This window comes from Agelaius phoeniceus, chromosome Z, assembly GCF_051311805.1.
Source record: "Agelaius phoeniceus isolate bAgePho1 chromosome Z, bAgePho1.hap1, whole genome shotgun sequence".
NCBI classification, from domain to species: domain Eukaryota; kingdom Metazoa; phylum Chordata; class Aves; order Passeriformes; family Icteridae; genus Agelaius; species Agelaius phoeniceus.
This window is the reverse complement of record NC_135303.1, coordinates 1,843,431-1,859,596: the sequence shown is the minus strand read 5'-3', so window position 1 is coordinate 1,859,596 and position 16,166 is coordinate 1,843,431. Positions and strand designations below refer to the sequence as shown.

General features: G+C 41.4%; 1 protein-coding gene across 3 annotated transcripts in view; it reads right to left on the bottom strand.

The window, feature by feature from the left end:
• VCAN (versican) overlaps positions 1 to 16,166 on the bottom strand; it is a 100,201-nt gene that overhangs the window by 67,206 nt on the left and 16,829 nt on the right. For all 3 annotated transcript variants that reach the window (XM_077171310.1, XM_077171311.1, XM_077171312.1), the window contains exons 4-5: positions 7,748 to 7,922; positions 7,058 to 7,185 (exon numbers count right to left, since the gene is read on the bottom strand). In XM_077171310.1, the coding sequence (XP_077027425.1) occupies positions 7,058 to 7,185; positions 7,748 to 7,922 (303 nt within the window). The remainder of the gene's footprint in view (positions 1 to 7,057; positions 7,186 to 7,747; positions 7,923 to 16,166) is intronic.

The following is a 16,166-nucleotide window of genomic DNA, read 5'->3' as shown; positions in this document are numbered from 1 at the left end:
AACACATCTTAACCAAAACAATCCAATAAGTGAAATCCAATGTATTTGACACCTAATTGGTATATTCAAGAATTTGTGACAATAGCCTCACAAAGAAGGCAAAAAGGCAGCAGGGCAATGAGCAAAATTCCATCATATACCAAGTAAATGTGCATTTATTTCAGGAATGCTAGTGATAAGATAAAGGGCAAAGATGTTAAAGCATGTAATATTGTAATTGCTCTAGTTAGAGAGCATTTTTCTATGGTTCCACAATTCTTATTTCCAAAAAATCAAGTAATGGGCAAAAGTCATACTGCAAATAGCTGTAAATTACTCTAGGAGCTATGACTTCTCAATTTGTCCTCCAGTTTGAGAACTGATTAAAATTCTCTGTGATTAAATGTGCACTTAATGTGCTTAATAATTGTTGGGATAAAATGTGAAAAACAAAAAAAGAGTTTAATAAGGGCCTTGCTTGATATGTGAATCCAGAAACACTTGGAAGTTTTTTCGGCTTCTGCAAGCTTCTCAAACCACCTTACAAAAAAATTAAAACATGTGAGTTTTCCCAGGGTTTCTTGACCTCCTTCCCTTCTAGCATGTGGCTGAAACATCCTGACTCCTCCAAAATATCAAAGAGAAAAGGACTCAAGCCTTGCACAGAATCTTCCTCTAAAAAGCAAGAAAAGTAATTCTGAAGTTAATGAAATGTATTTAATCCCTGCAGTCTCTACAGTTTACTCCTGTTTTTGAAAGCACAACAGCTTCCATATTTGACAGGAGGACAGATCCCACTACACTCTTACAGTGTTTTTATTAAGATGACTGGAAGCCCCTCAGTTTCCCAGCCAAAACCCTGAAAATGAGGAAATTAAAAGGAAAAACTCATCTGCTCGATAAACAAATGACATAGCCACCAACACCAGGCAGGGAAAACTCAATTCTGTGTGTGTTAAACAGCCACGTGCATTGTTTTTATAGCTGGAGCACACCCTGAGTAACTCAGCAATACTCTGCAGGCAAAGCCCAGGGCTTAGGCCAGGAGATGAAGAAAAACTGGTTCAGCAGTACCAGGGGGTGGGGTGGAGAACGTGACAGTGTTTAGGCTGCAGACAATAATGTAATGTGTGTTATTGCTGGCTCCCGTTCCAAACCAAGCCTCAGGCTGATGGAGCGGCCTCAGCGGTCACCGCGCTCCAAGAATCCCCAGGATTTTCCTCTTACATGTGTTTGTTTTGCTTGGTCAAAAGAGATACCTGATGAAAGTCAGGCTTTTTCCATCTCTTTACAAAACATTGGGGCAGATGAAGAAGTCAGATTTTTCTCTTGAAGACAAAGGACGACTCACATGCAATCCCCAAGGAAAACACTGAAATTCTACAAGAATCAGTCCTAAAAATCTTATCAGCTGATTTTACAGCAAGTTTAATTGCTTTGATTCACTTTCTCTCCTCAGGAGATGTCTGGGTGAGCTGGGCACACTGGTAGGTGTGAATGTCATGAATCACTCAACTTAAAAGCAAGGTGGGAAGAAGGGCAGGCTAGAACCAAAGCCAGGGGCCAGCACACAACTGTGTTGACTGGGGTAGTGGTGCTGGGCTGATGGTTGGACTTAATGATCTCAAAATTCTTCTTACCCAGCCTTAATGATTCTGTGATTCTGTGATTATTACTGTCTCATCCAGAATTTGGTGCTCATGAGCTTTACCTTGTGGTCAGGCACTCAGATTCTACACCCCTCACAGCCATCCAAAGTCAGGCATTAGAAAATGCAGAGGGATATTGATTATATGAAAAGTTAATCATTCCCACGGAAGAAAATGCTTAACTCTCACAATTAAAAAAAAAAAAACCAAAAAAAAAAAAAAAACCAAACAAAAAAAACCAAACAAACCCCCCCAAAAAAAGCCAAAAAAAACCCCACAAAACAAAGAACCAAATCAACAAAACAAAACAAAAAAAATCAAAACCCAAAAAACCTAAAAAAACCCCAAAAAACCAAAAAAAAAGCCAAGACAAAAACTTTGCCTTTTCATTTTAGTTCCTCTGTGATAGTTTTGTTTGAGGAGAAGAAACACTATCTCCCACTAAGAATTTGGGAGCTACCTTTTTTTCCCCTTTTTTTTTTTTAGCATAATGTGCCTGTGGTGAACTCCAGACCTATTTATTTATTCATTTGTTTCTGAGAGTTGGAACCCACCAAGTTCACCAAGCAGAGATGTCCTTTTGGAGTGTTAGAGCTCCTGGATTCTGTGACTACAGCTGGGTAGAGATAAAACCCTGGGTCAGAGACAAAAGCTGGCTAAGAGTGACAAAATGCCATCTTCTTTGATGTTTTATAGAGCATTCTAAGGGCATTTTCTCACCTGCACCTGTAACCTGTGGTTACTGCTCCTCACCTGGACACAGGCAGCAGGTCAAAGTCCAGGCAGTCATGAGGCACTGCCATCACAACTTTCTTTTCCTCAAAAACATGGAATCTGTTCAAAACTTCATTCCTAGGACATGGGCAAGTGTGCAAAGAGGCAGGAATACCATGACCACTTTGAGGACTAAAATATTTACCCTTGTGACTTCAGGACCAAGAACTTCCTCATCCCCCTCCTCTCTTTCTCTGCTGCTCAGGGCTGGTTCTCTGACACACCAGGGTAATAAAGAGGTGTCCTTAACAAAGTCACTAATTACCAAAACCACTCTGCAGGGCTGGAAAACCACAAACATCTAAGCAGCTTGGTTCAACTTTAAAGCAGGAGGCTGGATAAGATGAAGAAATCTTTTTCTCTTGCACGTCAGAACAAGTCATTTGATTCCTTTTGATGCACAAGCAGCAATGGTTTAACTAAACTTTCCTGAATGTCTTGAGTCTATTCTGTGCAGACCCATTGGCTGAACAGGAATCCTCTTGAGAACTTAAACCTGCATGAGGGGTGAAGGCTGGATAAGTGTCCAATAGAATGGAAAAGATGATAATTCTACCCTATGCCCTGAACTCGAGAAAAAACCTGATTTTCTCTGTGTCCCACTTTTGAAACCTAATCTAGTTGCTTCAGAATCAGAACAGATCCCAGAGAAGATCTTTAGCTCCCCAAAACACAGAAGAAACTTCTCACCTGAGGCCACATTTTAGACTATGATTCCTTTAATCGTGACCATCACTCTCACAGAAATTTCCATGACAACAGCAAAACCGCATGAGAGTAGGTGGAAAGTATTCAAAGGACATCTGGTTTTGGTTTTTATCCTTCTTCCCTGCTCTCCCTGTGGCGGGGGGGAGGTGGTGCATGGAAGGAGGGCTGCACAATCCTCCCCACAGACACCCCAAAAATAACTCTGTTAGCGTGAGGGCCCCATCTGCACATGAGAGCCAGGCATCCATGGGCTCTGATGGCCAGCAGACAATCCTGATGGGGTGGCTTGTGCTTTGGCTCAGCACAAACCCACCCCACCAAGCGGGCTTTGGTGGTGGTTCCATCTCCATCTCAGACACCAAATAACCACACACTGCTTTGCCTGAAGAGTTCAAACTCTTCCTCACCCATCACCCATCTCCATCCAAGGGATCACATCACAGGAGACACCTCTTCGGCTGGTGGTGTTAAGGGATCCTCATCCAAACCTCTGCAGCTCAATCACTTTAAAATCTTTACTCATAAATCACTTCCTGCAGTTAAAAGTACCCTGAATGTTTCTGCTAGTGCTTGGTACACTGAAACAAGTGATGAAATATGAGGAATGTAAAACAGTTTGTAATAAAACGCCATGACTGGTACCTTTTTAATGATACTTTGACTCCAGGTTCTCATTTTTATCTCCAGGAGCTCAGAAATTTTCAATCCTTCCCACAGTTATTCTTCTGACTGTCACAGCAAAACTCATACTATTTAAATTAGAATTGTGCAGTCTTTAATCTCTCTGACTTTCCTCAGAACAAGGAAATGGCAAGAGTTAGCCTAGATAACTGGTTTCAATTTAAGCTAATAGTTTGTGATTTAAGGAGAAATCCATGTCTCTGGCTAACTTCCTGATTCCACATGGCCAAAAAGGAATAAAATCGAGATGGAGTTGCTCCTACAAATCCTCAGTGCAGATACCCAAATTAGTACTGCAAATTCAATGCACATTTATTTTAAAATGTATTGCGAGAATTCCCACCACCATTTATGGCCTTCTGGGGTAACAGACCAACAGCAGCCAACAGACCAATAAGTGTTCAATGACTTCCATGGTGAGACCCTCGTTATTGCCCAAATTTTGATATCATTAGTCATGCTTGTGCCATGAATAGTCATTCCACTGACACAGACCCTCCAAATAAGGACCTCTTTAGTGCAAGCAAGTCTAATAGACTTGGCATTGAATCATGGCTGGGTACACAGATATGAGCTTTAAAACTCACATGGAAAAAGTTGTATTTAAGCACACCCTAAGTGCCATGGATTCATTTTGCTATGATTTAAGCTAAAGGTCACACCTTGTAGGATTAACCTTTGGAGAACAGGGCCATCAGAAATCTGGCACAATTTTAGCTCTTGATCTGTAAGTTTCCTACCAACACAGCAATCTAGTTTAATTCAACTTTCCAATAACTCCACTGACATTCTAAATTTCCATCTTCTGTGGGTGAGTGGTTCTGAAGTATAAACTCGCAGATGCTGCGTATCTTCTAACAAGCTCCTCCCCACCCCAAATTAACCTCTGTCCTGTCAGAAACTGCTCCTGTTGGACAGACAAAGGCCACCTTGGCTCCTCAGCCCCACCTGGAATGGGGAGTCTGGCTCAGAGGCTCAAGTTTCTGCGAAGGCACTGAGGAGTGGTTTATCCTGCACTACACCACAGTGTGACACCGTGTCTTTTCCTCAGCATGCGCCTGCCTCTCCTCATCCAAACAGAATAATTTAACTCCTCTGTATGTCAGCAGAACCCTCCCTCACTGTTTCTGTGCCCTGTACCCATAAACTCCTCCTGGAGGTTCGTAGAAGTTGTTGTCACGCTCCTGATCATTTTAAAAGTTCTGAGAGAATGAGAAAATAATAAAATCTCTCTCACATACACACAAAAGCCAACAAACAAGACAACCAACCAACCAAAAATACCCAAATTGAAATAAAACCAAAAAACAAACCAAACAAAAGGAACCCAAACGAAGCAAAAAAACCCACCAAAAATAACAAAAGGGAAATGTTGGGGAGTGTCTTTGGCTAACTATTATAACAATCTGACATTAAACTTGTTCAATATAATGAATGCAATATAATGAAGCAAATCTCTACAATATTGTGCTCTAGCTTATGTATTTGTTAAAATCTGGATGTTTTCACATATAAAGCAGATCATGTCACCACAGTCCAGCTGACAGGCCACAACAGTGGGACAGAAGTGTAGATGCATCCAGAGAGGGAAACCAGGTCATAAATCGTGGCAAATTAAGTTTTATAACAAAGAACCAATTAATGCCCATGAGAAACTGAGGACCTGTGCATTTTCATCCAGGAGGATGGCACAGTCACTGCAGCCTCTTTGAACCACACACCAGTCTGGTTCCAGGTTGTTCCAAGCAGAGATCATCAGACTCAGTGAAAAATGCTTCAGTTTTGACTTCAGTTTTATTTTTGAAAGATTAGTGATAAATTTTGACCCTGAGAAACTGCTGGCTCACATGCACCCAGGACAATCTGCTCTGTATTAGTTACACTTCTCTGCTCTTGAAGAGGGAAAAGAGCAAGAGATTGTTCTTCACCCAGGAATTATACAGGTTAGGTTTTTTACTAAACCTTCTTTTTTTAAGCTAGGAAAGACATAAATTGAATTTAAAAGCATCGATTTAGAGGAGATTCAGAATCCAATCCCATCAAGGACTGATGGAGGATCAAATGTCATGAACTGTTGATGTTCACAGGTGGTGCTCACTGACAGATGTAAACGGGACATAACTAAAATTAAGACAATGAAAAGCACTAACAAAATTCTGTCACTTAATTTTCAAGTTCAAGTTACAAATTCTCAAGCATATATCTTTTCTGGAGGCTTTGCAATACCTGTGATGCTTGTATTGCATAAATCTCCAAGTGGTCTAGGACAGATCTTCAGCTACTAAAACTAAAACACTTACTGATTTCAGTAACTCAAACCTCTCTAAGTCACCAGCAGGAGAAAAATTTGCATGACCTAATCCATATCTTATGTAAAACAGATTACAAACAAACATTGAACACTTGCATTTTGCAATTGCTTTTTAAAAATATATGTACACCTACAAAGGCAGGCTTGCTCAGAGCCAAGGCTAATTTATTTTTCTGTTGACTTTAAGAGCACTAAATTAAAAGTGTAACAGCCAAGGACCATCCCTGAGGATGTTTAGTTAGGAATTGTCAGGGTTTTTTTTAGACAGGAACGGTGGAACTGGCATGGAATAAAAACCTGTCAAACAGATAACATTGGGACACACTCAGGCCATTGTAAGTGTGTAATAAGTGGAAAATATACTTTGGTCCTGGTTGCAAAGTATCTCTGTAATAATTTTACTAAACTAGGCCCAGAAACTATGAAGTTTTTCTCATTTCTTTCTGAACCTGAGATGACCCTTTATTAAAAAGATACTATTAAACATAGATGGCAATTCAATATCTGTCTAATTTTATGCCATGGACATATAAAAAGACCTAATTACACACTTTATGAACTGTAATACAGTTAGCTCATATACTACATCTATCTTTGTATATACTTATATATAGCACACACAGTTTCTCAAACATTAAATGCATTTTTTTGAAAATACTTTTATGTAACATTCAAAAAATAAGACACTTCAACAGCAACTTTTGTGAGATCTAGCGCACTAACTATAGCCAGCTTGAACCCTGACTGCCTCTCTGTGGACTCCACACTGGCCTTTAATTAAGACCTGCAGGACCACAAACTGTAGGTTCCCTCCATTTGGCAGCTCCCTTCAGATCCAGAGCAGCCAAAACCTATTTTAAATGGAATTTTCTCCCTCTCTGCTCTTCCACATTAGGCTCCCCAGTCACTTCTTAAGCCTTGCAGTGCACTTCCAGGCTTTGCAGACCCATCTCACCTTCCATGTGCTCCACATAGCAATAAACATCGTAAGTCTCGTTAGGGAAGCGGCGCCCGTAGGTCCTGACTCCTTTCTTTCCCATCTTATCTCCAAAGCAGCCAACTCTTGGATGTCTAATTGGATACCTGGAAATGCAGAAAATGTATTGTTATGACCCCTTAGGATTTCAGCTTTTATATTTTTCAAATCCTGTGCTGCTTTAGGGTGTAACTCTGAACTCCATATAGAGTGTGAATTAGTGTCTTCACGTTTTGGTCAGGCAACACAATCCCTCTGGGCCTGAAACTCAAGGGCACCCTACAGCCTCAGGCCCTGAAAGTATAAACAGTATAAAAAGCATAAACAAAAGTATAAAGTGGGTTGGGGGGCAAGGAAATCGGGAGTAAATGACTTCATTACCTGAAGCTGTAATTGGAGGATTAACCCCTGAAATGGAAATGGACCAAACTTATAATTGTGTAAAAAACTTGTGACCATTGTCCATCTTGGGTGTAGCCTCTGTGAGGCTTCTAACTGTCCAAGATGCACCTTTTGAAGGCCTTTAATAAATACCCACTTTATTCTCTTAATCTTATCCAGGCTCTGTTCCAGGCAGCCACTCCAAGGCATCAGTTACGGCAAAACAGTAGTTCAGGTCTGCACAGGCCAGGCACACAAATTTTGGGTAAAAATGTGAAGGGGCCTCACCTGACAGTCTGGTCAGACACCCATCCAGCATCACACTGCTCAAACCCATCCTCATAGGCTGCTTTCAGCTGCTCTGGGCTGGCCATGACAGCACCATTGTCCCGGCAGGTCTGGTGGGCCTGTGTGAAATTCAGGGTGTACCTGCTCGTGGCAGCCCGGTAGTGAAACACAACACCTGGAAGGCAAAAAAACACCCCTGTTAGTGGCACATTTTGGGTTGTTTCTGCAGCCATCACCACTCTGTAACCCAAAAACCCCATCAGTGGCACATTTGGGGTTGTTTCTGCAGCCATTACCACCCTGTAACCCAAAAACCCCATCAGTGGCACATTTTGGGTTGTTTCTGCTGCCATCACTGCTCTGTAACCCAAAAACCCCATCAGTGGCACATTTTGGGTTGTTTCTGCAGCCATCACCACTCTGTAACCCAAAAACATCATCAGTGGCACATTTGAGGTTGTTTCCACAACCATCACCACTCTGTAACCCAAAAACCCCATCAGTGGCACCTTCGAGGTTGTTTTCACAACCATCACCATTCTGTAACCTCACCTAGGTGTTGTCAGAATGCTGAAAACAGGTGAGCAAAATGAAAAATAACACAAAAATGTGAGATATCACGGTATAAATTATGTTCTCCCTCTAGTGGCTGCTACTAGTAATGACAAAATACCCCCAAAAATGCACTTTTTTGAAGCAGATTTGCTAATCAGTGATGGGCCTGGTGGCTGTTTCTACTCATCAAAGATCACTACAAATACATCATTTATCACTATATGGATTTTGGTCAATTTTCCATAGCCATATTTTCCTGCACACAGCACAGATGGTACAGACAAAACAAAGCATGATCTTATCTGGGGTTTTTCTGGTTCTGAAAAGGACCTTGACAATTTCAGCAGCCTCTGGAGCACGTCAGACCTTTGGAGAGGGAGGCCTGGCATGAAGATGGTTTTGTTTAAGGCAGGATCTGTCTAGAAGCCACATTCTGTTTTCTACACACACAATTCCCACTGAATGTGACAACAGCTAGAACAAACCATAAAGGGCACTGAAGTGGCAGAAAGCAGCCATTCCACCTTACAAAATCATTTCCCCCTATTACCACTGTCTTTTACAGTTCAGCATCAAAGGCATGTCCCTTGCAATACCTAATTGCACTCTAAAATCCTCAAAAGTGTTTCAACACCATAAAACAACCAGAAAACAAAGAAAAGCAAGAAAAGCAAGAAAACGAAACAAAGCAAGCCCCTAAACCACTGAATGTTCCTTTTCTCTGATGGTTTTACTGGAGTACTTCATGATGAGGAAACAGCATAATGTAATATAGATTGGGAAAATAGTAATATTGTAGCAATAACTAATTTTACAACAAGTCTTTGCTGTTAGAGCATTGTTGAAAGATAAAGAAAGTCTGCTAGTTCACAAGAAAATAAAAATACAGGTCACTTAGCAAATTGTTGATGCAAGAGTTTCCAACTTATTTAGAAATCTTTTTCTCAGGCAGACAAATACAGTAAAGTCTTGCCAGCCATCAAAAATCTGCACATGGCCAAGAAGCAGAGAGTACACATTTTTCTTCTTGTCATGATTCACTAAGAAATTAATACAGAAGATATTATCTGAAAACTACTCAGCCATCAGACATAATTTTTTTTTTTATCAAAGCCACTCGCAGAGAAACAGGAAATAAAAGAAGAAAGGCTGGGAATCCCCATATTTCATCATTTAATAGAGAGTCACACACCAGCTGCAGCCACTAACTGGAAGCTTGCAGACCACCAGCATCCCTATAAAATGCCTTTCAGAACTGACAAAACCCATCACCAACAGCTTCTTCCAAGCAACAGTGAAATTTCAGCTTCAAAATGGATCCAAGTGTTGTTTGGCAACAGTGACAAGTGAAGAATACACCCCGGAAAATTATGGCTGTGTTTGCATCATTACATTAAACTTTCCAGGTGCCTGAAATTCAGTCATTAGGGGTGTTAAATTGTTAGGTTATTTTACTGCATTATTTGGCTCAGGCCCCACAACACTGTTCCAAACAATTTCTGGGCAGATTTCAAGAACAAGAGCAGAGAACAGGGACAGCTTCCAAAGGGCATCTTCATCCTGTGCTGGGAGCCAAAGGAATGCTTCAGCTGGGGATGGGGGACACCCTGCTCCCCACAGCCCCACACCCCAGAACACACAGTTAGCCAACATCAGGATTTAAAACTTAAAATCACAAAATATATTATCTGGTGATTTATATTTTTATAACATGTGGTATGCATAAAAGTATTTATTTTAATGTATTCAGAATTTAGTAGCAGTGGTTGAAACTGTGAGCAGAACACCCGCTGGTATAAAGGAGGATTGCTATATTAGTAGCACAGTAGTAAATAAAAGTAGGATTTCAGGTGGCCTGCTGGGAGTTCTGGATCTAGATTTTAAAAATGGACAACTTTTACAGAGCTCCCAACAGAAGCAGATAAAATATTTATCCTGTTTCACTGTGAACCCATAATAATAGTCACAAGCTGAACATCTGCCTACTCTATTTGTTATTTTTGAACATATACAAGCATTTTAAAACTTTCTTTTTTATAACATTGGCATTTCTGTAATAAAACATATTTGATGCTGAGTCAGAAATGTCCAATTACATGAAGCAATTTGTTAACTCAGTTTGTCGTTTTAATCCTAATTAAAATGTATTTTGTGTGAATTTGGATTCATTGTCTCTTTTTTATAAATTTTTTTCCGAAATTGTTAAAGGGATTTCTGTGACTTCAAACTGGGCACAAGAGTTTCTGCTTCCCAGCACAGCCACCAAAAGATTTGTTACCTTAGAGGGGATGGCAACATATTTCTCTAAAGCTGTATTTTTTTTTTTTAAAGCTTCCTGCTGCTTAAACATATGAGTGCATTTTCCACAACCAGCTATTACACCTCTCATTCCTACCTTTTTTTTTTATTTTTCCATGTTGGAAGCACCACTGCCCTTCTGTGGTGCCCTGGCTGTGCCCAGGGTAGGACACCTGAACGAGGCAGAACTAAAGAGTTAAAATCCCAGCCAATTTAAAGTGGATTTCGCCCAGGCAAAGAAGAGCCTTTGGTCATTTGTAAATCCTGGAAAGGAACTCGGGGAATGCTTTGTTCTCCTCGCCCTGATCCACAAGGTAAACTTCACCTATTCTCAGCGCTGGAGGCTCCTCCATTTCCAGCGAGGAGCTAATGGACATGAAAGAGCCTCCGAGATGAATGGGAAGGAGGACTCACTATGCATAAGCCTGTGCAACAGCTGCAATAATTAGAAGACCCCTGGGGCTAAGAAGATTAAAGTGCAGGACTTTCATTGTTTCAGTTAGACAGAGAGAGGGGGGAAAAACCCATTGTCCCGGTCTTTGCACTTTAAAACATTTGTAAAGGATTTTTTTTTCTCTCCCCCCTTTGTCTATTTCCTCCCCTAAAGAAAAGGCAAGAAAGGAGTTGTCCTTGGAACAAATAAAGCGACTGGAAAACAGACTACAGCGGTATAATGTTGTCACTGAACATCTGGCAAACAAAGTCGGTGTAATTACAGGAAGGAGTAGCAGCAAGAAAGAGCACTCATAGGAAAGCAATTTGTAGCATCCAAAATTCACTTCTGTCAGAGCAAGGGTGAACGTCTTTTCGTCGCTGATCTCATGTCTTAGAGCAGAAAATAAAAATGTGAAACATTTCGTTTTTAAGGAACAAGGGTTTCCAGGGGTAAGAGCCTGGTTCCGTGGTTACACCCCTTCGGGTTGCTGCTTTATTGTGTATCATGCATCAAAACCCTGTGGAACTGCACGGGAAGCTGGTTTATTAGCTCCTGGTATGGCTAATAAATTATAGTTCACTTTCACTAGTGAGCTCACGCTGCTGCCTCATGCAGTGTTGGATGTGGCAGCTTCTGAGGCTCACACAGCAAATACCTAAAGGGAAAAGATTGTGATGGCAGCACTTGTTATCCTGTTAATTTTTGTCTTCAGACCTTGGGCACTGTGGTGCAGACCCCTGAAATAACCCCAGGCCCAGTGCCAGAGCTACCACACAGTTCAGATCACAGTTCAAATCCTCCCCGGGCTTGATGCAGAAGGCCATTTACATTACAAATACACCCCAAAAATACGGGTTACAGGGCTGAGCACTGTATGAAAGGAAGGAATAGGGCAGCATTTTCAGTTGTCTGCATGAGTAATTCGTTTGTGTCTCTCTCTCTCTCTAGGCTCTGCACCCATCTTCTGACACACATCTTGGGCTTTGGCAACCTGAGAAGAAGAGGCTGGCCTTGCCAAACGCCTGAGGGAACTCACGGTGGGGAGGGAAAGTGCCTTCCCTTGCCCTGCCAGGGCTCTCCAGGGACAGGCACCAGCTCACAGGTGCTCCCCTGCGCAGGATGTTTGTGCCCATCCTCACGGCACACAGGTGGGGAGGAGCAGAGACTCCTCTGAACAGCTCCAGATAATGAGAGGAAGGATCAATGATGAGCCTCACCTGTGGTTTATCCTTTATTTCTCTCCCACTACAGCTCCTGCATCCAGAACCACCCCAGCCTGCCCACCCAGATGCTGCCATGCTCCCAAACTCGACGAGGGAAACAGCAGCTTGGCCAGGACCTTTCCTTCCCTCTTCCTGGCATGCCTCGCATGTAAACCCTGGGTCTTTACCACCCAGAAATAAATTTCCTTCTGCCTTCCCTCTGCCACCCTTTGATGGTCCATACCAACTGTGCTCTTCCCTTGCCAGGAAAATTCCTCGGGATCCATCAGGCAGGGGAGTAAAAAACGAGGTGAAAAATGCAGCAGCCCATGATAATTTGCACGGAAGTTCAACATCAAGATGTGGTAAGGTTTCAAGACAGGTGAGTCCAAAAGATTAGGTAAAAGCACCTCTTCAAATGCCTACTTAAGAGATAAAGAAGGGGATTTCTGCTGCAGAGAGAACAGATCAATTAGGTTGTCAGCACACAATCTCTGAGTGGCAGCGTTCCCACTTCGGAAACAACTTTCATTTATTATCATTATAATGCTTCCAGGAAAGACAAGTTTGCATAAAAATGAAAATGGGAATTACCATCTACTGCTGCCTCCCTAATTCTTGTTTCTTTCCATTAAAAAGATCAGTATCTTAAACCTGGGATTGTCTTTACAGGCATTAAAAAGAAAATACACCAAAAAAAAAAGGGGGGGGGGGGGAAAGAAGTCTTTCAGATTTGCAGCAGAATCAAACAGAAACTGAGAAAATGAGGCCCATGAAAAGAGTGAATTCCCAAAATATCAGTTAGAAAAGAATAAAGTGCTCTCACTTTTGGCAGAAAAATATTCACGGAGGAGCTACAACAAAAGAGTAAGTAAACTAGAAGGATCCCGTTTGCCACTTTGATCCCTTTAAATCCAATTATCTCCAAGGAGGAGAACAAAAAATCAGCTCAAATGAGTGGTTTGTTCTGACTTCTTAATATTGAATACATTGCGTGATACACGTTCTTCTTAATTGCCCAATATCCTAGCACAAAACAAGTGTTTCACTGAATATTCAGAAATGTTCCAGAATGAAAAGTACTGTGCCATTTCATTTCTAGGTCAGATTTTTACAAGGTAGCTCAAAGGTATTTTATAAAAGTAAAATTCATTACAAGTAGAGAGAAGGAATAAATGTGACACAGAAAGGTACAGCAATGCTTTTCATAAAATCCTTCCTGGAATTCAACCCACCCAAGGTAGCTTTGCCTAAAGGTTACAAGTTGAGTTTAAAAGAATCATCTATAAATCTCCCTAGCTGGTGACCAGGGATATTTGATGCAGAGAGCTTACCTCACCCAGGAATATCCAAAAGCTGAGAGGCCAAGGACTCCCAGTGTGAGGCAGTTTGAATTCTGGGCTTAGAAACAGCAAGAAAGGTTAGAAGAAAAGCACAAAACACCATAGAGGATGAAATTACAGATTCTTACAAAGAGTTGCTCCTGAGACAAAGGGAAAATTTTGGAGGAACATGCAGAGAAGAAAACACATGGAAGTGAAAATGAGTATGAATGACTTGTTCTATATATCCAGGACTGGACTTGGATGATCCTAGTGGGTCCCTTCCAACTCAAAATATTCTAAGATTCTTCATTCCTCTCCTTGTGAGAAGCTGAAGCATCTAACACTGCCATGCTGTCAGACCCACTTTGAACACAAAATACCCCTGTCTGGGAGGTCAGTGTAATTATAGCAGCAACCAGGGTGTCAGGAAAGCATTCTCCATGATTAATGACAGGAAAGGGGGTATCCAGTGTGAGGAAAGTGCCCCTCCAGTGATCCTGCAGAGCTGCCTGCCCCAAGCACAGCCCTGCAGGCCTGAATAATGAGTAAGGCAGGCACCTGGCTGCCCCAAACTTCCTGCCTGGGCTAAATTAAGTGTTTCTCTCCTCCCTCTTACGCCCTCACCAAGTGCAAAACGCCAAACAGTAACCCTGATCTCAGGGGTGAAGTGTGGAGAGCACCTGGCCCCTGTGGATGGGTGTTCTCTGCTGGGTTTGGGCACAAGGCTCAGCACGTAATAACGGGGAGATTTGCAATGCCAAAGGAAAAGTGGATCAAGTAACCCAACGTGTCATCCTTCTCCTACACTTTGCTGTGACTTTCCCAGATCCCCAGGGCTGTGCACAACACAGCCACCCCAGCTAGACCACAACTGCTCACAGCCCTAGAATTAAATGGGCCAATTCGGGTCTTTTGCTCTGAGACATTTAAATAGATAGTCAGATCAAAGTATTTGATCTCTGTTTGTTGCACACACAGCCAAGCGCTGCTCAGCAGATGAAAGATCCCATGTGAACTCACAGTGTCTTGATGATGTCTCTGAGACAGAATCATGAAATGGTTTGGGCTGGAAGGGACCTTAAAGATTCTCTCTTTCCAAATATAAGCAGCTATTGATACCCAAGTAGCTGGCACTGTTAATTCCTACAACCAAGGCAAAGGAAAGCCACAGAATAACATCAATTTCCAAGATCTTGTCATTGCTTAGAAAACTTTCACCTGTCAAAAAATGATCTAGCAGAAATATGCACTGCAGAGACAAAGGGGACATGTGTGATGAAATGTGTCTTCCTTGTGAAGGATAACTAAAATAACCAGCTGTGTTTAAATGGTGGCTTAACCAGGAGTCCACCCATGGAAAATGAAAATCTACAGACATTCAAAAAACAAATGGGAAAAACCAAAGCCAGTTCAGGATAGAATAGCACAAGTCTCTGTGTGGGTAATTCCATGGGTGAGAGGTCTCTGACAGCAACAGGGTAAGAATTTAAGTAACTCTTTGATATCAGCTGCTTTCATTGGAATAGGGCTCTGGGACAGCCAGATCTTTTGCCTGAACAGTTTGTTGCTAATAACATATGAGTCTGACTTCGGAAGTTCATTTGGCATCTAAACCAGCAAATTAACTGGATATTTGCACACAAGTTATCAAATTTGTCTGTTGTGATAGCTAAACAGAAGAAAAAAATAGGTTCACAGTTACAGCTTTTGTACAGTCATGGGCTTGAGACCCAGCCAAAAGAAATAATTAGGCATTAGAAGTTCTACTTTCAATGACTAATATTCTCTATTCAGCTTAACCTGGGAAAATCTGTATGCTACTAAGAAAATTATCCTTCCTCAGAAATCCCAGTTTTCATTCACAATACATTCCATCACTGGTAAAATACATTAATTTGATGCACAGTGTGTTCAATAGCAGTTTTGTATTCCCAGCACACCTAAAGGAGAGAAATGGCAATTACAGTCATTTTATTCAAGTTATCTTTCCCAGCCATCAATTACACTGTAAAGGTTAATTTGAAAAACAAGCTGGCCAGCTGTCTAATCTTATCTTCCTGGCTTCATTGATGCTGCATTATGCTTTGTGTTTGAAAGTTTAAAATTAGGGAGTGTCTATAAAACAAATAGAGACCCTGAAAATACCAAGAAAAAAAGTCCTGAATTGGTTTAAAAATACCCAAAGAATCATTAAAAAACACCCAAACAATAAATCCATCACAATGGCAAAAGTGAAATTACACCTGCTTCAGTAGAACTCTTCCAAAAAGTTTTGGCCTACTTAATTTGAGCATAAAATGAGCAGAATAAAAAATCCGGTGATAATTTTACCAGAGCTTCAGCAGCCCCAGCTCCACCCAGGAGAGCTGACCAAAGCACAGTGCTGAACCAGGCTATCCCTCAGCTCTGGAATTAGCTCAGTTAACAAGGAAATACCTGCCTGCACCCCAGTCAGGACAGGATGAACAAAGGGGGAGAATAGTCTCCTCAAATGTGTCACCTTGGGGTGCAGATTCAAAAAGAAACAGCAGAAATAATTTGTGTTTGGGACTAGAGGGGTTTTTTTGTTTGTTTGTTTATTAATAAAAGCTGAAATCATAAGA